Source organism: Protopterus annectens, chromosome 13.part0, assembly GCF_019279795.1.
Source record: "Protopterus annectens isolate FY-2018-M chromosome 13.part0, PAN1.0, whole genome shotgun sequence".
NCBI lineage: Eukaryota > Metazoa > Chordata > Ceratodontiformes > Protopteridae > Protopterus > Protopterus annectens.
This window is the reverse complement of record NC_056747.1, coordinates 1,288,714,053-1,288,737,465: the sequence shown is the minus strand read 5'-3', so window position 1 is coordinate 1,288,737,465 and position 23,413 is coordinate 1,288,714,053. Positions and strand designations below refer to the sequence as shown.

At 41.2% G+C, this 23,413-nt stretch overlaps 1 protein-coding gene across 3 annotated transcripts in view; it reads right to left on the bottom strand.

The window, feature by feature from the left end:
- Nucleotides 1-19,160, bottom strand: part of NFE2L1 (NFE2 like bZIP transcription factor 1) — a 395,564-nt gene extending 376,404 nt beyond the window's left edge. For 2 of the 3 annotated variants that reach the window (XM_044055310.1, XM_044055311.1), the window contains exons 1-2: nt 18,840-19,159; nt 11,163-12,154 (exon numbers count right to left, since the gene is read on the bottom strand). In XM_044055310.1, the coding sequence (XP_043911245.1) occupies nt 11,163-11,675 (513 nt within the window). In that variant the 5' untranslated portion in view covers nt 11,676-12,154; nt 18,840-19,159. Of the gene's footprint in view, nt 1-11,162; nt 12,155-18,839 lie in introns of all 3 variants that reach the window. The other variant, XM_044055309.1, reaches the window with a different exon arrangement.
- Between the last annotated feature and the right edge of the window lie 4,253 nt (nt 19,161-23,413).

Genomic DNA, 23,413 nt, shown 5'->3' with positions numbered 1-23,413 from the left:
AGAAAAATGGAGGGGAGAGGTACTGCAACAGCGATCTTTTAGAACATCTGCCATTAGATTTACTTACAACTGTACTACAGCATATACAAATTGGATCACTTCTGCAGTGGCCTAGGGAGGAAGAAGCAATTTGACAAACCAGGAGCCCCTGGAGAATGGTCCTAGCAAAGACTGTTCTGGACCTGGAAGACTAACCCAGTGTGTAATGCTTTGTAAAAGTATGAACAGAGGACCAGACTGCTGCCTCGAGAATACACCAAGAATCCACCCTTTTCCATAAAAAAAAAAACACAAGAAACCAAAACCCTGGCAGAATGAACCCTGATCCTGTCTGGAAAAGACCTATTATGGGAAGAACAGCTGAAAGAAATAGCATAAGACAACCATCTACAAACTGCTTTGCCACAGATTGCCCCTTTTTCTCTCCTTCATTGGAGAAACAGCTGTTAGACTGGTCTAAGGAGTACCTTAGCTGCAACTGGACAGTCAGTGCGGGTAATATTCTTTCTCCATTGTTTTTAGATTCAGGAAAGAATACAGGGAGAGTAATAGTTTGGCTCAAGATAAACTCTGAAACTACTTTAGGCATGAAAGGAGGAGTCATTCTCAAAGAAACCTTGTCTCTGGGGAAAATGAATAGTGGACTCACCATAAGAGCTTGTTACTCAAACATTCACTCCCCTGACTTCTGTAAGAAAGGCAAGACGGCCTTCCATGTTACGCACCTCAGTTCAGCCAGAGGAGCGGATTCAAATGGAGGGGTTAGCTTTAATGAACAATGTTAAAATTCCATGGAGTAGCCGCCAGATAAATGTGAAAAAACCCTTTCAAAAACCGTTTGGCCTGAGGACTGGAAGAAGGGGGGATCTACGGGCAGACCAGCATTAATCTCCAGAAGATAAATCTCAATAAAAGAATAGGAAAGACCAGGAAAGGATAAGTCACACAAATATTCAAGAAACAGACATCTGGGTCTTAAAAGGGTCCTGGTTCTTTATCTAGTACCAACTAGAAAATGTTCTCCACTTGCACATATATGATTTCCTATCAGCAGTTTATTTAGCCTCCTTCAGTACCTGTGTGTCCCCAGAAAGGTGCTAAAGGTATTAAAAATCTGTCATCCAGGCAGTTAGGTGAAGTAATTTCAAGTTGGGGTGTATCCAAGTAAATCCAGTCTATGGGGAAGTTTGATAATTGCCCTTGGCCATTTTCAAAGGAAGGAAGAATCACAGTTCCTGGGCCAAAAGGAGGTCAACAGCACTTTCTTTAGGGAGTCCTTTTGGATCATTAGAAGAACCTTATACAACAATTTATGTAATCAATGGAAAGGGTGGAAAGGCTACAGCAAAATTCTCAACTGTAGGAATGAGAAAGTGTCTTCCAGTCCTGTCTACAATGAATCCTAGAGCAGAATTTGTCTGGTTTGAAAGGAGGCTAACAGATCTCTCTCATTTGTTCAAAATCACAAATCCCCTTACAGCTCATGACAATCCATAGAAATTAATTTTCCTGGTATAAAACTTAATACATTCACAGAAAAAAAACTTTCTTTATAAAAATGAAAATGTGGAAAGTTTCCCCCCAGCAAGGAAGTTATCTGCACTAGCCTCCCCCCCACCAAGGATGTTATCTGCACTAGCACTCACTCAGTGACACTCAGTGTCACAAAGTCTGCAGGAGCGCACTCTGATGGCAGTGATGCTCTGTAGCTTTTGCCACCCTACCTGCCACTTCTAAATAGCTCTCCTCCAGTCCCATAACCATTAGGGCACTGAAGCTCTAAAGCTGGCCTGTGGTCACATCTGTGTCAGTGTACAACCCAAACAACTAAGGCTACTGCAAGAGTGACCTCACGTTAAGCATCTGAGGTGATCACAACTGAAAAGTCACTTAACATCACAGAATTACATGCAACTCGATGTCAGACTTAGAGTTAAATGTAATGGACTGCAGACAGCTAATGGTCTCCCATCCAAAATGCCTTGTATAATACAATGTTATCCGTTCTGTTAAACGACTTGTAAAGAAATAAAGTCTGCTATCATTTAAAATGTGAGCATTCCCCTGTTCAGATGTTACTAACAAATGCAAATCAACACCAAAAAGCTTAAAGTGTTTTCTATCTCAAAAAGGTTGTAACCCTACTGTTTTAATCAAAAAATCATATACATTCAATATATTATCTAACAAACAATGAAATGCCTGGCTTTGACACTGCCTAAATAATAGACAGAATTCACATAATACAAAATTAAGTACTTTCATAATGTTAAAATAGTACAAGGATTTTAATTCGTCGTCAACAAACCTAGGGCTGTTCTTGCATATTACAAGTGAAACACACATACTACCCCAGACAAGAATGTCTCCCCTCTCTCTGATGTTGTTTTATTTATCTGAAGCTGCTGACAATCATGATACAAGTTCGCCCCAGGTTACAGTAACGTGCAACACGTCTATCGCTGGACGACTTACCGCATTACTTAGCTGATCTGGAGGGGGAATTACGGTCAATATTCAATAAGTTCTCAGCTTTTGGAAAATATCAAGTTATAAAATTTACTTCTCAAAGATGGTCAGAATTAATTCTTCTTCCTCATTTGATTTAAAAAAAAGGAGGTTCCAATTTATGGATTTTCCTAACCAAATGACTTCTTAGGGATGAAATGCTGCCTCTGACTTAAGTAATTGATGGGAAAGTAAAAAAATTGCTTTCAATATTGGAAGGGTTTAAACCTCTATTTTCAGCAGTAAAACTTTGCTATAAAAACGGTTCGTGCTTCACCAGAAGTCATGTTTTAAGATTTCCCCTTAAATCTAACCAGAAATGCTTTCCTTACAATTAAAAGACTGGCTACATTATGTAGCCACAGTTTTTATAAGATTTGCTTTACTTGAGAATAACGGAGGAATTTTCCCTCTCCAACTTGATGTTATGCACATTAAGACTGCTAGACTTTCTGTTGTTTGAACTCCTTTTAAATTATAATATAAACACTACATAGAAAACTACAATAAATCAGGTTGGGGTGTTATTTTTTTTCTCATAACAGAAGACCTGTTGGGCCATAGCTAGTTATCAAAAACAACATTCTAAATTACTGATATACAAAAAGTACAGGCTTTGATTTTACCAAAAAAAAGGCCTGGATAAGAAAGAATTTGTCTTATTAGGCCAGTTGTTAATAAGGGGGTTGGCCGCAAAGGAATCAGGTTTGCACTACACATACCTTCAACCATGCAATAATCGGAATCATCTGCTTGCAGGTGTAGGTATCTGCTCCTTGGCCCATCTTAAAAAGTTAACTGAACCCTGTAGCTGCATACAAGAATTCGACAGAAAAATTAAAACAGCACCCCCTACCCCCACCCAAAACAGAACTAGGCTTCACTCCTAATTTAACTGGCCACTATTCATAAGCCCGTGGATTAACACAAATGTTGGGCAAGTCCCTCCAAAAGGGATTTTGTTCGGTTTAAGTAAAGTTTTGAGTGTCAAACTGCATGTTCAGACTAAATTTTTATGAGAACTGGAGAAAGATACCTGGATTAAATCCGGCTTCCAAAGTATGCTACACAATTATGTGCATTTTAGATTTTTTGGACAACAATGCCTTTTTAAATACTTCCCATCTTTTTTTTTTTTTTTTTTTTAAATACTTCCACACCCTTTCAAAACAGCAAGTATGTTCCCCAACAGCTTTGTCACGCTACTGGAGGTGTGAGATGAAACCAGGAGTGTGGAAACCTAATACTTTGAGATTGTCCTGAATGCTTCCTCTAAAACCAGAAATGCAGGAAAATCTGCAATAAGTTATAACACATCAGCCTATCACCATCCTTAAATCTTACAAGAATGGAGTCCAGTGTCAGTAGTCCTAGACAGGAATATAATCCTATCCAGGGGATGGGAAACACCCCAACCTGATTCAGTATTACAATTTTCCATACATTGTTTATGTGCTTTGAAAGAAGTCCAAAACAACAAGTACATTGCAACAGATAACGATACTGAGGGAGAACCTGACATTGCAACAGATAACGATACTGAGGGAGAACCTGACATTGCAACAGATAACGATACTGAGGGAGAACCTGACATTGCAACAGATAACGATACTGAGGGAGAACCTGACATTGCAACAGATAACGATACTGAGGGAGAACCTGACATTGCAACAGATAACGATACTGAGGGAGAACCTGACATTGCAACAGATAACGATACTGAGGGAGAACCTGACATTGCAACAGATAACGATACTGAGGGAGAACCTGACATTGCAACAGATAACGATACTGAGGGAGAACCTGACATTGCAACAGATAACGATACTGAGGGAGAACCTGACATTGCAACAGATAACGATACTGAGGGAGAACCTGACATTGCAACAGATAACGATACTGAGGGAGAACCTGACATTGCAACAGATAACGATACTGAGGGAGAACCTGACATTGCAACAGATAACGATACTGAGGGAGAACCTGACATTGCAACAGATAACGATACTGAGGGAGAACCTGACATTGCAACAGATAACGATACTGAGGGAGAACCTGACATTGCAACAGATAACGATACTGAGGGAGAACCTGACATTGCAACAGATAACGATACTGAGGGAGAACCTGACATTGCAACAGATAACGATACTGAGGAAGAACCTGACATTGCAACAGATAACGATACTGAGGAAGAACCTGACATTGCAACAGATAACGATACTGAGGAAGAACCTGACATTGCAACAGATAACGATACTGAGGAAGAACCTGACATTGCAACAGATAACGATACTGAGGAAGAACCTGACATTGCAACAGATAACGATACTGAGGAAGAACCTGACATTGCAACAGATAACGATACTGAGGAAGAACCTGACATTGCAACAGATAACGATACTGAGGAAGAACCTGACATTGCAACAGATAACGATACTGAGGAAGAACCTGACATTGCAACAGATAACGATACTGAGGAAGAACCTGACATTGCAACAGATCTCTGGCAACGTATATGGGAACTCAAAGTGTCGAAATGCCGTTTGACAACATTCAGGCTAGATCAAAGTCAGTAAATGGGTCATCTGGCTAGAAAAATTTTCAAGCTGCAAAAGATACTCTGAGACAAACAGTGACCAACATGAACTGTTAATCAGAGTTTGAACTTTTGGAATACAGTACGTAACTTACTGCTTTTAGAATACTTCACCACAAGGTGGTTCTCGCATAAAGTTGTGTGTACTGAAATGTTGACAGATTTCTTCACTTAGTCATTTTATTATTTTATACAACTCAATGACTTCATGCTTTTGTTTTTGTTATGGATCTTATTTCAATATCATTTACTTCTCCCGTGCTCCTATTAAAGCATACAGATGCTCTTGTAAAACAAAAATACATACTATAACTCACTTGCAACCCAAGAAAGAGTTTAACTGGCAGCGTTCCTCCATCTGATGTAACTCTACACAGATCTAACAATATCTTTTATACTTATACGCACAGTCTAACACAGGTTCATGGGTATACACTAGGCTAATTATCATTGGGGTCTTTATAAGCCTAACAAAGTATCCCAATTGTATCCCCGCATGTTTAAGCACCTTTGACATTATTTTAAGGGGTATATGTAAGCTAGGGCAAGATTTACAGGCTGGCTGTCCATTACAGACATTCAGTGTTAAACCCGGAGTGTATTTCTCTATTTCCCATCCGCTGGTACACATTTCTGTTGAATAGGGTTACAGAAGAGCTCTGTTTCTCATGAATGGGAAACCCGTTCCAAAGAAGGGGAACTCTCCCGAGACACATACCTCTCCCTCCAATGTGCCTTACTTATATCACAAGCAATGTTCAAATCCCTAGAGCAAGTAATTCTGATGCTACTTGTTTTGCGGCTATGAAAAAGCTCCAGAGTGGGATCCAAGGATGCCTTGTATGCCAGGCATTGCTCACCTCGCAGTCTATAGGAAACACAGAACAGAGATAAGGCTTTGAGTCAATCTGCACAGGGTATGCCGTTTACAACGTGGATTCCTTTTGTGAGGAGGCTCTGTGCATATCGCAGCTTTTGCTTGTGCCTGGTCAGGTATATACCGAACGGGGCGATGTACGCAGTCAGTGAGGTATATCAAATGCTCCCAAAACAAGGGGAATACATTCAATAATAAACCTTGTAACAAAATCCGATGCTCATGAAATGGACAACTGCTGAAGGAACCCAAAATGCAGTCTTTTCAAAAATGCCATATAAATACAGCGAAATTTTAAAAGTAATTTACTATTAACCAACCATGCACATCCGTTAAGCATTTTCGTCCATATAATTGAAAGGACTTCATCAGAACTAATAAAATATGTTGTCCCATTTATAACTTCACACAACTTAAAAATTATGTCCTTAAAGGTCCCAAAGTCCCTACTGCCCAAATGACCAAAATGAATAATTTCCATCCCCCAATTAATAATGCTTACTTAGTGCATGCATTAATAACTCAAAAATATTTTCAAGAATAATTTATTCTGAAACAGAACTAAAGTTAAATAATAAAATTACTAACAGAATAAATCTAACGTAAGGGACATCCTGGGTTGTAACACACCCACTTACGTAGTCCTTCTAGATAATGCACTGGTTATAACAAATTCAATAAATAATAAATCTAAAAAAGTACATTTCATAATCTTAACTCCTAATATTATACAAGTAAGATATATGCACACATTTAAATGCCATCATGAAAACGGTTTAAAATACCAAAATGTAATAAAAGGCATGTAAAATCATAATACATAACAAGTGTGCTGTTTATAAACGTAAGAAACAACTTTCCAGATGAAGCCCCCGAGCTAAAATAAAAACCAAAATACTCTCTATTAAAAGTTTACTTTTAACAGTTATGTATAGCCGTTTCTATGCATTCATTGTCACGACTGTCAAAGTTTCAATGAACAATTCTGCATAGTAGCTGCATTCTCCGGGTTTAAGGGATTTGAAATTTTAACAAGTCATCACTTAGTAGTAGAAATTTTGCCTTAGAAGACATGATATGGGACTTTGGCTATGGAAATCTGGATGTGCAGAAGATCAAGCACATTGTCCAGTTTGACTAATCTTAAGGAGAGTTGCTGTTGATAGAGATTAAGACACCTCCACCTTTGGTCCCTGCCTGTGCAGTAGCTGGCCTTAACGTGTAGAAAACATTGTAGCCCTGTACTACCAGGGTGCATTCCGCTGCTTTAAACCACGTCTCAGTAACTGCCAAGATGTCAACATTTTCTAGGGATGAGAAGAGCTTTGAGGGAGTGAACCTTCTTGTTTTGGCTTCTGGCATTGAACAGTAACGTCTTCAGATCCCCTTGTATTGGTTTTGCTGTGTCAAAAGGTTTGTCAGTTTGGCGTTCCCCAAAGGGGAAGACAATGTTTTAGCCAATATTCAAAAGCCTAGAGAGATGAGGTGCAGACCATCTCTGACAAAGTGGTCTGTTGACCATACCCACCCATGCTGACAAATATCGTACCTTCTTGGAATGACCCCAGAAACTAAGCCAATTATTGAGGACACTCATTTTTGTTCATATTCTGGCATCATCCTTGTTGAAGCTAAAATGCTGCTCAGTGTTAGGCACATACCAGCCTGGTCACACAAATCCGAGAGCTCCCTAATGTCTCTCTTCATATAGTGCAGGGAAGTACGTCTCAGGTAATTTACACCCACGTGGACTACAAGTCTAATGACTTAAATGCATGGGTGATGGCAGATCCTGGCCAGTGACAGGGAACTGAACATGATTTTCTCCTTATTCAGCCTAGTGAGTGGGACATCTCTGTATCTCCCAATGGAGGGTCCTATGACCAAAATATTGGGTTGTGTGTTGACTTGCCTTATGGGGTTTGTACTTCAGGCTCTAAAGGATGGAACTGGTGCTGTTTTGGGGGAGAGCTTTAGGGGTTGCTGAGGATTTTATTTGTAAGACAAAGGTCTAGGAGGTATTTCAGGTTTAGGAATGTTGTTTGTAAGTGCCTCAGCGTATGCTGGTCCATGTTTTGGGTCAGTACTATAGGTGATGGTTTAATACTTACATTACTAACAACCTGTGCTTTTGTGCAAGAGTCTTGCCTCCAATTATGTATTCCTTCCACAATACTTAAACCTATCCTATTTTTTCTTCACTATCAACACAAATAACCTACCTACCCTTACCCTACCCGGTTACCTATCAAAACATCTACTCTTCATAACATCTAAACTGAAAACATCAAGACCATAACATCTAAACTTCAAAACATCTAAAACTCATAACATTGAATCTCAAAACATTGAAAACTACTAAGCAACTATAAATAACAACCTACACCGTTTGCTACGTTTATGCAGGGGGGGCAAGCCCCCCTGCATCCCCCAAGTGGAGGGCTCTGCCCCCCCCCCACACACACACACCCCCATAAATTAAATATACCAACTCCAAGGTTGCACTACAGTAGGGTTAGGAAATTAACTTTTTCCCCTACTGTAGTACAACCTTGGAGTTGCTATATTTAATTTACAGGGGGGGGAGCGGAGCCCCCCACATGGGGGATGCAGGGGCACTTGCCCCCCTGCATAAACATAAAAACATTTCTGTGGGATGTTCTTTACAGTTGCTTTGTAGTTTTCAATATTTTGAGATTCAATGTTATGAGTATAAGTTTAGATGTTATGGCTTTAATGTTTTGAGTTTAGATGTTTTGATAGGTAACTCCCTACACACCCACTCTGCATCCTTACCCTACACCCTACACACCCACTCTGCATCCTTACCCTACCCCCTACACACCCACTCTGCATCCTTACCCTACCCCCTACACACCCACTCTGCATACTTATCCTACCCCTACACACCCACTCTGCACTACACACAACTTCATTTTTTCTAAGTAACACTTTCACATACCTACCTATTGTGCATGCAATGTTTTATAAACAGTACACAGACCATCTACATATCCTTTACTGTTGCTTTATTTGGCAGTGTACCACTAATCCTGCACATGTGTATGTTATATGTATATTCTGGTCCAATATTAAAATCTTGCCATTCCGAAGGTCGAGTGCATGTATCAGCTCAACCTTTCTTTGAAAGTCAGCAAGCAGAATACTGACATGCACAAACATAACACCAAACGCTGACACTCTCTACTGATCTGGACCCAGGAACAAGTGCTAACATGGGTCGGGGGGGGCAAGTTCAGTCAGTAACCTGTATTCGACATTGCAACTGTTGACATACAGGATTTGCACAGCAGGACTTACCCTTTGGAGCAGCAAATTTTTCATGGTAAACTGTATATTCCATTTTATTACACTGTTTAAAACTGCACAATAACTTTCTGTACTTAATTATAATAGAGATGGTTACCTTCCGAGATCTCCTTAAGGTGCTACTGAAAAGGGGCTACTGTTTGCCAGTTGAATACACTCTATTAGCAAATGGGTAAATAAATCACAAAAAGTGTTCCTGTAATATTTTATGCTTAACAAAAGCATCACAAACATCTGTCCAGCTTTAAATAAGTACTGGAACTTCAACTTCAAAGGGGTGCAAGTCTCCTTGTGTGTGTTTTTGGGTGTGCGTTATATGGGGCTATAAAATCAATATTAACTTAGCAAAAACTTTGAAAACACCTTTGCTGTTGTTTTTGCCAATTCAGGTTACATACATCATTTCTGTAAATTAATTTACTGTACGCCTTTAAAACAGAACAGTATAAACAGCCTGCAAAGGTACGGAACAGATAAAGGGCACCAATACAGGAAAGGAGGGCTTCTTCAGGAACAGCTTTCTAAACTGTGTTGATCTTAAATTTAAAATAATTGCATACTTATACAGAATAAAAACGAGGCAGCAAATTTCAAATGAAAAATTTGTCATCCAAACTTCACTCTTCAAGTTAAAATAATCACAAATGTTTACAGCATAAAAACTCCAAAAAGAAAAATGTTAAGCGTATGATGGCATGTTGTACACAATATACAACTTTAGAATGCAAAGTTTGTAACTGCAGTGCTAGCTGCGTTATGGTGTGGACACTGGCTCTAGATGAGCCACGTTATGGTGTGGACATTAGCTCTAGGTGATGGTCACCTTTGATTATGACACCCCAACCCATTTGCAAAAAAAACGAACCTATGAAACAGGATGGAGAGGCTTGTGAATGGAAGAATGGATGGACAGATGACTGGATTCAAACTATAAACAATAAAGTAGAAACCATGTGCATAATGACTGCTATCCTTTACTGGGGAACGTATGGATGTTCGACATGCACAGACATGTGGACGAACACAGGTTTTGATTTCATTCTTAAAACAGTACCAGGAAACAAAAATGGGGCAGTAAACAGGCACTGCTAAAACGCAGAACAGAAAGGGGCTCTTGGTCTACCAGTTACATAGGACAGTAACATCCCCACGTATCCTGCAACAAGCCCAACGACAGCTCCAGTAAAAGCCCCAATTAATATGGTTACACATGGGTTAAATTCTATCAAACCAGCGGGATCTTGTGTACAGGATCACAAAAGCACAATGAAGGTGGCGGGCAGGACAAGACACCAAGCAATAAATAAACTACAGCAGGAAGCACAACCTGTCAGACAGAACATAAATGAGGCATCCGATACTCCAAACAAGTTCCCAGACTGATGTCTGCAACCCAACTCAGCCCTTAAGCCTGCCAGTCTGTTAAAGCAGGACAACTAGCTCCTAAGTATAAATTACAATTTAATCCCATGATAGGCATACATTCTTAACAATGGGTTTGCAGAACTACATGAGACAGTTTTGTTCTCCTGGACAACTTGGAATTACAATACCATGTCACAATCCTATTCTCGAATGCGTGCTAAAGGTGATGAAATGGCTATTCTGCTGGCAACAGGACACTCCTGACTATTACAGTAACAGATTGTTTTCAGTTTCATAAGTCTCAGGCTCGGAGCTTTCAAATATACAAAAGACACATTTCCTCCCAGGCCAACTAATGCAGATCCTCCTAACCAACCTGCACACTCAGACACAAAGTGCTTCAGGAATCAATGCACAAACAGTAACAAATCACTTTTTTACCCCCCCCCCCCAGCACTGTCTGAAATGATGTTTTCCAAATACCTCTTTGGTTAAGTCGGTGTTTGCAGGAGGTGCAGCTGCTCCCAGGTACTCCATTTCTTCACCATAGCCTTGATCGGACTGCCCACTTTCTCTCACTGCAGTATCAGGGTTCGAAACTTCTTCCAAACCACTGCCATTCTCTAAAGTGATGCCAGAGTTTGGCTGAGTGCTGGTGACAGAGTTCTCGGTCTCCCGATGAACAAGCCAAGCATTTACCTCAGTTGTGGGCACATGGAATCTATCTAAAGCCTTTACCTCATTCAACAATCTCCGCACAGTGAAATAGTAATCCAAATCCACACTTTTAGGATGGACACCATAGCCATCCAGGGTGTTGCGTAAATTGTGAAACTGGGTTTGAGTATAAGCAGAGCTTGGACCCAAAATAATTTCTCTAAAAGGCTGAAGCTGAGAGTTTAAATAAGAATCCACGTCTACTCGAATTCCAATCAAGCTCAGAAATATTGTAAACTGAATCAGTCCCTCTGTAAAATATTTCTTCAAAGAGAGCATTTCTAAGGTAACAGAAAAAAAGCCCTTAAAAAAAAAGTTCTACTCAAAAATATTGTCAGTATACTTAGACGCCAGCAACAATTCAAAGTAAAACAAGCAATGCGAGTTCTCAAATGATTCTAAGTACTTTAGGCTTACAGACCAACTATGCAACACATCAGCAGATGGGCTCAAGTTAAAAGTAAATCCATGTTCTCAGGTCCAGAGAGCTCTGCACGTGTTTAAATACCAGCTTTGTTGCGTAATGTCAGTTGCTCAAGTGTTGTTTTAGGATAACACAGTAACTTTATACAAATCCCCCCCCATGATGCTGTGTTTGGTCTTAACGTTTCATCAGCAGTCCACGACCCTTGCTGCACTCCAGCCTGATTCGCTGTAGACAGCTGCCTTGCCAATTAGGCAGCAAAATCATCTGACCTGGGGATTTTTTGTTTTCCTTTCCTCCTCGGCCTTCGGTGTACAGCTCTTCTTCAAAGAACCTGCAACACAATATTTAGTGAGCAAATATGAATTGTATTAAGACTATTTTATCAATAGAATCCATAGAACTTTATTAGAAAATTGTCCTGTTCATCTCTGCAGCACATGTAACATTTATATAAACTGGTCAGTAATCATAAAAGAGAATTACATTTTGTTTATAAAAGAACAGGCAAGGAAGGACAAAACTGGACAAATGCAAACCAAATGTATTACAAAAAAAAAGGATACAGGTATCTGTAGTATTTTAATTACACACCCAAATGAAATTCCTGAATAACAATACCAAGAGACAACAGACTCGCTGTAAAAGTACACTTCACATGTAAAAAAAAAAGTTAACCCCTTGTGTGGTCTCGGATCACACCTACAGTTAATTCTAAACCATCACACAAGCTAGCAGAACAACTCTTAGTGTTGTTAACCTAAGCGAGAAATGATACAACGTGCAGCTATGATGGAAATGCCAACAGTTTTACTGCACTGTATGCTCTCAAAAAATGTATTTGTTTCACAAGAATAAAAACATTCCTCATGATTTTACTTGCTATAAGCCCTGATCAATTTTTCAAGCGGCTTTACATTGGTAACATGAAAGCAGAAGGGCTTGTGATACTGACATACTTTTTCCATGCATGTTCAACTCTCAACTCTACTAACAGCTTTTTTTTTTACTGTAGCCCCTACTCATTGTAGTGGACGAAGACGACTAAAGACATCTTGTCATATGGTAATAAACCACGAATCAACTGAAAAAGGTCTCTGTAAAAAGAAACAAATGTGGTCTGACCCTTTTAGAAAAAAAACTACAAGCAACCTGCAGGTACACAGAAAAAGAGAATGTTAGAGCAGCTGACCCTGAAGATGTCAGTAGCATTGTGGCAACACCAGTTCTGTGACCTCAGAGTGAAAACAATCATTCCTACAAGAACCAAGCAACAAACTGAACTGCCAGCTTCTGAACAGTCAACCTCTTCTTATCTATCCTAAATTACAACAGCCCCAAAGCAGGAGCATATATAAAAAAAGCGCACACACTGTCCTTATAACAATACAAACAAAGCGCAAACAAATGTATACATTTTAGGTTCATAGGTTGGTACTAGGCTATCAGCCCTAGGGCCTATACAAGCCTAGCCATAACAATTCCCTGGCTATTTCTTCCCACGTTATTTACTTTCCTGGACCCCTGTCTAGCAGGGCGACTGACGTGATCCCTGGGGTGAATTTCCTTTCTCCCATCCAATCGTCAAGGTTCCTCCTGAAGAGGTCCAAAGAGGCACTCTGCTTGACATGTATGGGCAATCTATTTCAGAGTCTGGGGAGTCTCTGGGTCAGGAACCTATCCCTCCAGCATGTTTTGTTTATTGTAATGACAAGAGTTAGATCCCTGGAGCGTGCAGCTCTGAGGGATTGGGATTTCTTTAAGTGTAGCATGTCCAACAGCTCTGGGTTTGACATGGCCTTGTATGTTAAGCAGAGATCACCTCCGAGTAGACGATATGTGACAGAGTATAGCTGGAGTTTTTTTAAGGCGGTCAGCGTAGGGCATCTGCTTTAGGCCTGTGATTCTTTTAGTGAGGTATTTCTGAGGCCTTTCCAGTTGTTGCAGATGTCTTGAGAGGTACATACCAAATGGGGAGTTGTATTCTATAATGGGTCTAATGAGGGATGAGTACAGTGGGACAATGACCTCCTTTTTTCTGGATGAAAAGCCCTTCGTGATGAGGTGTGCCACATAGAAGGATTTCCTGACTGTTGTGGCGATGTGGTTATCTAAGGTGAGACCACTGTCCACCTGTGTCCCTAAGTCTCTTATCACACTTTCGGTGTTTAGTGTACTGCCACCTATGTGGTAATTCATGGGTACATATTTTTTCCCAAAGGGGATAACTATACATTTCTTGGCATTGAGCTTGAGCCCATGGCTCTGGCACCAAGCATCTGTTTCTGTAAGGCCCTTTTGTAGAGTATCCACATCATTTGTGGATTCAATAATGGCTCCCAGTTTGCAGTCATCTGCAAACTTTGTTAGCCAGAGTCCCTTAGTGTTGACCTGTACTTCAGAGAAGTAGATGCCAAACAAGAGAGGCCCCAGGACTGAACCCTGAGGTACTCCACTTGTCACTTGTCTGGAGCTGGATTTGGAGTCGGCTACTTTTACAGTGTGGGTTCTATCAGTAAGCCATTTAGCAACCCATTGGGTGATATAGGGATTAATGCCCAACTTAGTAAGTTTATCTATGATTCCAGAGTGGGGGATGGTGTCAAAGGCCTCGGCAAGGTCTAGATAGGCTGTGTGGACCACCTTACCCTTGTCCATGGCTCTGGAGACTGATTCAAAGAAGTCAATCAGGTTCAGGAGACAAGATCGGCCCTTCACAAACCCAAACTGGGTGGGGTCCAGTGTTTGAAGGTTGCCAATGTCTTTGTTTATAAGTTCCATGATAATACGCTCCATGGCCTTGCAGATAAGGCTTGTCAGACTGATGGGACGGTAGTTTCCGGGATCCAAGGTGGATCCCCGCTTGTGGATTGGGATAACTGTAGCTCTGCGCCACTCAGTGGGCACGAAACCTGAGGTGAGGCTATGATTAAACGTGACACTTAGGTGAGGTGCCAGTTCATATTGTAGTTCATGTAGTACACAGCCCAGGATGTCATCTGGTCCCATGGATGCTGTATTCTTGGCTTTAGAGAGTGCGTTTTGTACCTGTGTGGCCGTTATTACTGGAATTTGGCAATCTTCCGGTATTGAGATGGGCCATTTAGGGGGTGAGAGGGGGGTGAAGTTGGCACTGAATCGATCTGCCAGGATATTGGCAATATCCTTCGGATCAGTATATTTAATGCCATTCTGTCTTAGCTCAGAGCAGATCTGAGCATTGCCATTGAGATTCTTGACAGTTACAGAATGCTTTGTGGTTGTCTTTGGAATCTTTGGCAATTTTATTTTCGTAACTAGCTTTGGAGGATTTTATGAGGCATCTCAGTTTCTTACTGAGGCTAGTAAGGGAGTTTTTTGCATCCTGGGATTTTCCTCTTTTCTGCAAAAGTTTCTTCCTTTTGTTGTAAAGTTTGTTTATGGCAGGGTACCACCAGATTGGCTTCCTTTTTTTGGATGAGAGCATTTTGGTTCTATTTGGGATGGCACGATTCATGCATGAGTGGATGTGCTCGTACAGTGCCTTAGTGTAGGATTCAGCAGTTGAACTTTCAGTTCCCGTCTGCATGGGTGTCATGAAGTTTGTCACTTCTGACTTATGTAGCATGAAGTTGGCTTTGGAGAAGTTTTTTATGGTGGTTTCTTTACTGGGGGGTGGGGGTGGGATGTGGATGTTAAGGGTGATTAGCTTATGGTCAGACCTGACTAACGAGGGGGTGACCATAGGTATGGAGCATTGATTTCCCATGTTGGTAATGACTAGGTCTAGGATATTGGAGCCCCTGGTGGGACTATGGATTAGTTGATCCAGGGAGTTGGAATTTATGAATTCCAAGAACCGTTGCGCAAAGGTGTTGGGACACGAGTAGTTTTCCCAGTTAATGGCAGGGTAGTTAAAATCACCCAGTATTAGGGTGTTTGGTTCTATCTTAATATTTTCCAGTATGTTTAGAAAGGTGTAATGAGAATCTTGGGGTATGGTGGGGGATCTGTAGCAAGCTACAATTTGGATTGCAGTCTTACCTAGTGTTATTTGCACTTGGAGAATGTCAGACACACACTTTACCTCTAGCAAAATAAAGAAGCTCTCTCCAATAATACAAGACACTGCCACCAATACATCCACCACAAACACACACTTTGAGTCACGGTACTCTCCCAGCCCAAACAAAAACACACCCCATTCTTTATACTGAGACAAAACAGACCTTATTAAAGTGAGCAAATGTGCAATACTTTCAAATCTGAATGACAAAAAAAAAAAAAAAAAACAAATAGCAAAAAAATATATATACAATAATAAATAAATAAAATACACAGTGGAACTATTTTTGCAAAACACAATGTGTTCTTTACATCCATTACACAAGTGTTGCAGCGGAGAAAAGAACTGCAGCCGCAAAGCTACATTTAAAAATGTTATGAAAAAACATCCTATCAACTGATGCTCTTAAGTACAAAATACTTCATAAAACAGCTTACTACTACTAAAACTGGGAAAATAATCCAAAACCAACTGGATGCTCACATACAAAGGGCACATTGGGGTGGGAGGTTGGCATAATGGTTAAGGTGTTTATCTTACAGACACAAGGTGCCGAGTTGGATTCTCACATGGAGCAATTGGCTAGTCTTAAAATGGCCCACAAGGGCACTTAGCCTAGTACTAATCTATGAACCTATGTCATTTAAACTCAGAACTCAATTTAAACACAGTCAAAAGTTATTTTAAATTTAATTTGGAGAACGATTCTATAACCAAACAGATGATTTTTATTTTAAACTTTTTTTTGAAGTGTGGGCAAAAAAGGTGGCTCATGGTTAACTGCTATGACAACTGACTGCAAAGCCAGAGGTCCAAGCCTGGGAAAGGTCAAGGGTGGCTTGATCTGGCTATACACACGTCTTTCTCTCTGCGTGCATTGTATAGATCTAGTTATATATATCTTTACTGTCAGCACTGTGGCCAGAGTATGGATGAATTATGCTACCGGGTTTAGCTATGAGTAGAACTGAATGGGAAATGGGCAGATCTCAGGAAAAAGTAGAGGAACTGGCATATGCAGTACACATACAGCTACCAAGCATAAGCAATACACCTGTCACACCCACTACCACTACATGTGCAGTTGGACTAGGATACAAGACCACCCCCACACACATACTGTAGCAATTTTCAGCGACCAAATATACCACCACCTTCAAAGTGTTAGGAGTAGTCCACCCTCATCATTTGATCTCCAAATGACAAAAGGGGCACAGTAGAAAGCCAGATACTAAGTGATAGCAATACAGGTATGAGAGGGAGTTGAGTACCTGTATGAAGAAAGGCTAGACAAAGTGAACCCAGGAGTTGTTGAAAATTGGGCATAAACTGTTTAGGATGTCCAACCCTAAAACAAAATTAAAAAGTGTAAGAATATACTTAGTTATTTTTATTTTACATTTGTTGACCGGGCTAGTCTAACTGGATATATGTCCATTTTCAGTAGAGGCCTGGGGAGAAAAGCTCCAAGCATAGACAGTAACAAAACATAGAATATATACAATAGTAACATGAGAATGCTATACATTGTTTTGATTGTACATGAGATAAATTTGCACAGAGTCTAAATTAAGCGGAGATTAAAAATCAAAGAAAAAGCAACATATGAGAGAAAATAAAAATATAGAGTTTTTTTTATACTAGGAAGGAAAATCTTGTTAGGTTACCTTAGTTGTTAATAAGGTAGGTAACATGGAACAGTAGAGTAGACAAGTATAGGGGCAGGGGGCATTGAGGCATCAATCCGGGTTCGAGCAAGGATACGGATTACAAGGATATGGAGAACTTGCTCCTACTACAACCCTCACAAAAAGTTGCTTCAGGAAGTTATCAGACAGAGCTTATACATAATGTCTACAAATCAGAATTAGACAAACATCAGTATTCAAATCCCTCTGCCCGAGTTTACAAATCGCAGATATGTTACTAAACAACCAAGGAAACGCTCACCACGCCTATGACCCCCATTTACAGTTATTAAATTATCCTGATTGAATAAAACATAAATGATCCTTCTCTCACACAAGAGGAGGTCAAGTCTTTTCCAATGCATACATCGCTCCTCTCAATTCTACAAGTAGAGAAACCAACAGGATCAAAACCAGATTACACACTGGGCCATGTTACTGGTATACAATTACTAAACTACATTCTGACTGACAACCCTGTATCCAGTGCACAATAACAAGACAAAACAAACAATAACAGCACATGAACCTTAAATGACAGTTTGATGAAAGGAATCTGATGAACAAGAAAGCAAAACCAAGTGCACCAAGCAACTGATACCCCACATGAAACATATTATTTTAAAGAGAAGTACAAAACCATAGGTTACTGCAGCACATCAAGGTACACTGTAAGGCACATGGTAAAGCAAAGTTCATTACAAAATTTGAGATACAAAGATACCTATAGACGGGCGTTACTGAACAAGTATGCATACCAACCATTGTATAAAAAGACAAAACTCATAATGCAGCAAGTCTGTCACCTCCATGGCACTCTAAGCTGCCCAGTAAGCTGCTCAGATTTCTGATGCCCACTATGCAATAATTCATTAAATGACAATACAACAGGGAACTGATGCTCTGTTTTACATTCAGTCACCACTACATACCAACGACTGGCTCAGACTTCTGACAAAGGCGTTATGCTTCCCCAAGTTTCCTACTTCATCCCAACAAACGCAGACAAGCACTGTACCACCCTATGCCTGGCAGCGTGACATTTCGTCAGGGCAGGTACTTTCGTGTACCCCCGCCCCCATAAATCCTATCCCAAAAAGACCACCTGCCTCCGCATAGCACGTTCTCGTTTCGTGAAACCATGACAAATGCACCTGTCTGCTTCCCAGCAATCCCTGTGGACTCTGACCCAGGCACGTTTACCCACACACATGGTGGTTTATTATAAAAGCCCCCCTTCAAGCCGTAACATCTGCCCCTCCCTGGGGGTATCAGAGCTCCAGTACCTGAATGTTTAGCTGGCCAACTGTGGGACCTCGAGCATTCACCTCCTGCGTGTACCGGCTGCTATTGCATATAGTGAACTAGGTGTCTCCCCGTGCACTTCCCCCGCCCCGTGACGTCTCCAGCTTGCTCACGCGGTCGGTTTTTAATAAAGCGCGTTAGCACAAAACAGCGCATGGGAGTCAGTTTTGCCATGACAGTTACTGAGCAGCAATACCGGCCTGTGCCCGCATAAGACGATGTCACGAAAGGAGGTGGGAGTAAAGCTGGGATGACAGCGGAAGCAGCCATTCAGTTTGGAAGAATTACACGCGAGCTAAATATCACTGACTCCAACATACGGGGCGTGGCTGAAGGCTTGCCTGCCACCGACCTTGCATTTTATTGAGCTGTGGAAAGTTGGTCGTAAACGTTTGTACACTTTTATTTATGACTTTAATAGTCACGTAGCTAATAAAAGCAGGTAGGTGCCATGTATGTGACAGTTGGAAGGTACGTATGTTATCACAAAAAGGAAGAATTTCCGGAACGGAGTATCAAGGATCAAGCTCCCAACAGCCGCCCCCATGACTTGCAAAATCCACTGCTGGTGACGTGCTTGGTCCGTAGAACGCAGGCGCCACACGCCTAAAGGGCACGCGTTCTGGAAGGATCAGAGCATCTGGTGTAAACCACGTGGTTCTTTGTATGTTATTGTTTTGTGGTAATTGCGCGTAAGCAGATGATTGTATGTAATCGTTATAACTGTCTTGCTATTGTAACCTTTTGTTGAGCTACACTTCACATGTAGGTATGTATTAAGCGCGCGGTGCACGTGCGGGAGCTACAACAGTGTTGTCCTAATCTCGGGTGTAAAAAGGGCTTTAGTGTGCTAGCTGAATTCATCACGTAAATTATAGAGGCAGTGGCATGTTGTAAGCAGCCCAGCTAATGCTGCCACACGTGGAAAAGCGTGACACCCACCACATTATTTGCAGACATCATAAAATGTGGAGGGCTTCATTTTATTTATTTCTTTGTTAACTGCGTTAGACTCCTTAGACCGTAACCTTTTTCTTTTTTTTTGGGGGCGAGGTGGTAACTGCATAACTAGGGAAATTTGGCCGGGGCATCTGGGAACTTCTCCATGTCTTTAAATGGGTGCCCTAAGATCTTCTACATCTACCCGAGCTACCACCAGCTCAGTCAGATGGGAGTTGCTGTAGAGAAATAGCTACACACATAATCTCAGCAGAACCACGGAGCATATTTTTTGTCTGTTCATCAATTATATTTTTTTGTTTACCGGGAAAGTCAACTGGGCTGAAGAGAGCCCATTTTCAGTGGAGGCCCGGAGAAAAAAGCACCACAAAACTATAAACAAGAACATAACAGCGCTGGGTATAACGTTTGTAAAAGTTCTGTACACATATATGTGGAGAAGTAGTTAACAATTTGTTAGAGTAAGCATGGCCGAGGTTACAATTGTAATACTAAGTGAGATAATTACATGCAAAGGTTAAATGTGGTTACATTACTTGGGATTTCTGCCATAAAAGTACCAGGTTAGTAAAGCATCTTGTAGTAAGTAGACATAAAATAGGTAAAAATGTATAGGTTCATAGGTAGGTACTAGGCTATCTGCCCGTAAGCCTAGCCAGAATGTGTTGGCTTTCACCACCCCCTTAGATTAGTTCCCTGTGCCTCTGTCCAGCAGAGCCATTGAAGTGATCCCTGAGGTAAACTTTCTGTTTCCCATCCATTCGTCAAGGTTTCTCTTGAAGAGGGTTAGCAAGGAGCTCTGCCTAATGTAGATTGGAATCTTGTTCCAGAGCATGGGAAGTCTCTGGGACAGGAATCTATCCCTCCAGCACATCCTATTTATTGTTGTGATGAGGTTTAGATCCCTGGAGCGTGTGGCTCGAGGGGGATATGGTTTTCTTTAGGTGGAGCATGTCCATCAATTCTGGGTTGGACATGGCCTTGTATGTCAGGCAGCGATCACCTCTGAGTAGGTGGTATGCAAACGAGTACAGCTGGAGTTTTTTCAGTCGAGCTGCATAGGACATCTGCTTGAGGCCAGTGATCCTCTTGGTGAGGTACTTCTGTGGTCTTTCCAGTTGTTGCAGGTGTCTTGTAAGGTACATCCCAAATTGGGCATTGTACTCTATGATGGGTCTGATGAGTGATGCATAGAGAGGCCCAATGACCTCTTTCGATCTGGATGCAAACCCTTTTGTGATTAGGTGGGCCACATAGAAGGATTTTCCTTCTGTGAATAAAAATATATTCAGAAAGTAGAGGTAGTCGTAAGAAAACATAAGATGTGTCCAAGGCTTAATGTTCAAAATTTCGAAACAGTAGCTCACACTAAATAAAAAAAAAAAATGTTTGCCAACATCAATCCTGTCTGTGGATACTAACCCCCCCCCCCAAAAAAAAAAAGACAATCATCTGTGCAACCCACTGGTATTGGATAGAAATTAAAGTAATGTTAAAATGGCCACAGTCGTTTATTTCAACTGACTGCTGTCATGAATACACATACATAACATGATTCACACTCCTCATCCCTACCATACAAAGACAGCCACCTGTATACATGTCCAGTGTGTAACTGTGAGTTAAGTGAAAAAAAAAATAACAATCATAGTAATGTATTCCAGCTTGTTGCTGCTAGACAGTATAACTGCCCCTACACAAGTTATACTAACCTTATTTGCACATCTCTAAGGTCTGTGAGATAAAAAAACTGATTTGACTGTCCCCAGCATGAAATATAATAACTTCTTGTGCACACTACTGAGGTTTGTTTGTGAGGAAAATTACTGACCACACCATCCCCAGCCCTCACAAAAGCAACAGGCAACCTCCTGCTCATACCCCTCAACAGAGCTGGTTTTGGAATAAGCAAGGTTGAGGGCAGAGGCAACCACTAAGTCCATGTCAAAGTTTTATATAGTCAAGGGGTGTTGAGGACCGCCAGACCATTAGAAACTCAAAAGGTTTGAATGTTCTGTGATGTATTTTAAGCCTTATTTTTGAAAGATAATTAGTTGATATCTTAATTTTTATTGCTATCCAAAGAGTTGTGTATGTGCACAGATAAAAATCGGTGATATTTATTTTTAGACACACACACACTGCACTTTCACCTTCAGGGAAACTGGAGGAATGCCAGTTCACCTACTGCGTGTCTTTAATGTTCATAGGTTCATACTAGGCTATCTGCCCGGGGGCAGTTATAAGCTTAGCCCGATTCTGTATGGCTTACGCCACCCCTTGATTTGAGTATACTGTGCCCTTTTTAAGGTTTAGTTTACTTTGCCTCTGTCTAATAGTGACACGGGAGTAATCCCTGGGACAAACCTACGATCCCCCATCCACTTATCGAGATTCTTCTTGAAGAGATTCAGTGAGGTGCTCTGCCTCACATGAACTGGAATTCTATTCCATAGCGAAGGGAGCCTCTGGGTTATGAACCTGTCCCTCCAGCAAGTTTTATTTATTTCTGTGCTGAGGTTCAAGTCCCTCGAGCATGTGGCTCTAAGGGATTTAGATTTACTGAGGTGGAGCATGTCCATTAATTCTGGATTTGACATAGCTTTGTATGTCGGGCATAGATCGCCTCGAAGTAGGCGGTATGCAGCTGAGTAGAGCTGGAGTTTTTTTAACCGAGAAGCATATGGCATCTGTTTGAGACCCTTGATCCTCTTGGTGAGATACTTTTGGGGTCTTTCTAATTGCTGCAGGTGTCGGGTAAGGTACATCCCAAAAGGGGCATTGTATTCTATGATGGGCCTGATGAGGGATGAATAAAGGGGCACGATTACCTCTCTTGATCTAGATGTGAAACCCTTCGTGATGAGGTGGGCTATGTAGAAGGTCTTTCTAACCACTTTGGCAATGTGGTTTTCAAAGGAGAGATTGCTATCAACTTGGGTCCCCAGGTCCCTAATAACTTTCTCTGTACTTAATGGGTTTCCGCCTATGTGGTAATTTGTGGGCACATTGTTTTTGCCAAAGGGTATGACTATATATTTTTTGGCATTTAGCTTTAAACCATGGCGCTGGCACCAGTTATCTGTCTCTCTCAGACCTTTTTGAAGGATGTTTGTGTCAGCTGGAGAGTTGATTATAGCGCCCAGTTTGCAGTCGTCTGTGAACTTGGTGAGCCATAGTCCTCCCACATTTGCCTGTACCTCGGAAAAGTATATACCGAACAAGAGTGGTCCCAGGACAGAACCCTGTGGGACGCCACTTGTGACCGGTTTCGAGTCTGACATGGCTCCAGCAACTCTCACTCTGTGGGTTCTGTCTTTGAGCCAGTTTGCGACCCATCTTGTGACATAGGGGTTTATATTTAAGCTGGATAGCTTATCTATGATGCCCGAGTGGGGTATTGTGTCAAATGCCTTTGCAAGGTCCAGATAGGCTGTGTGGACTACCTTCCCTTCATCTATGGCTTTGGTGACTGCTTCGAAGAAGTCAACCAGGTTCAAAAGGCAGGATCTGCCCTTGACAAAGCCGAACTGGGTAGGATCTAGTGTCTGTAGGTCCCCAATGTCTTTGTTTATGAGCTCCATGATGATCCTCT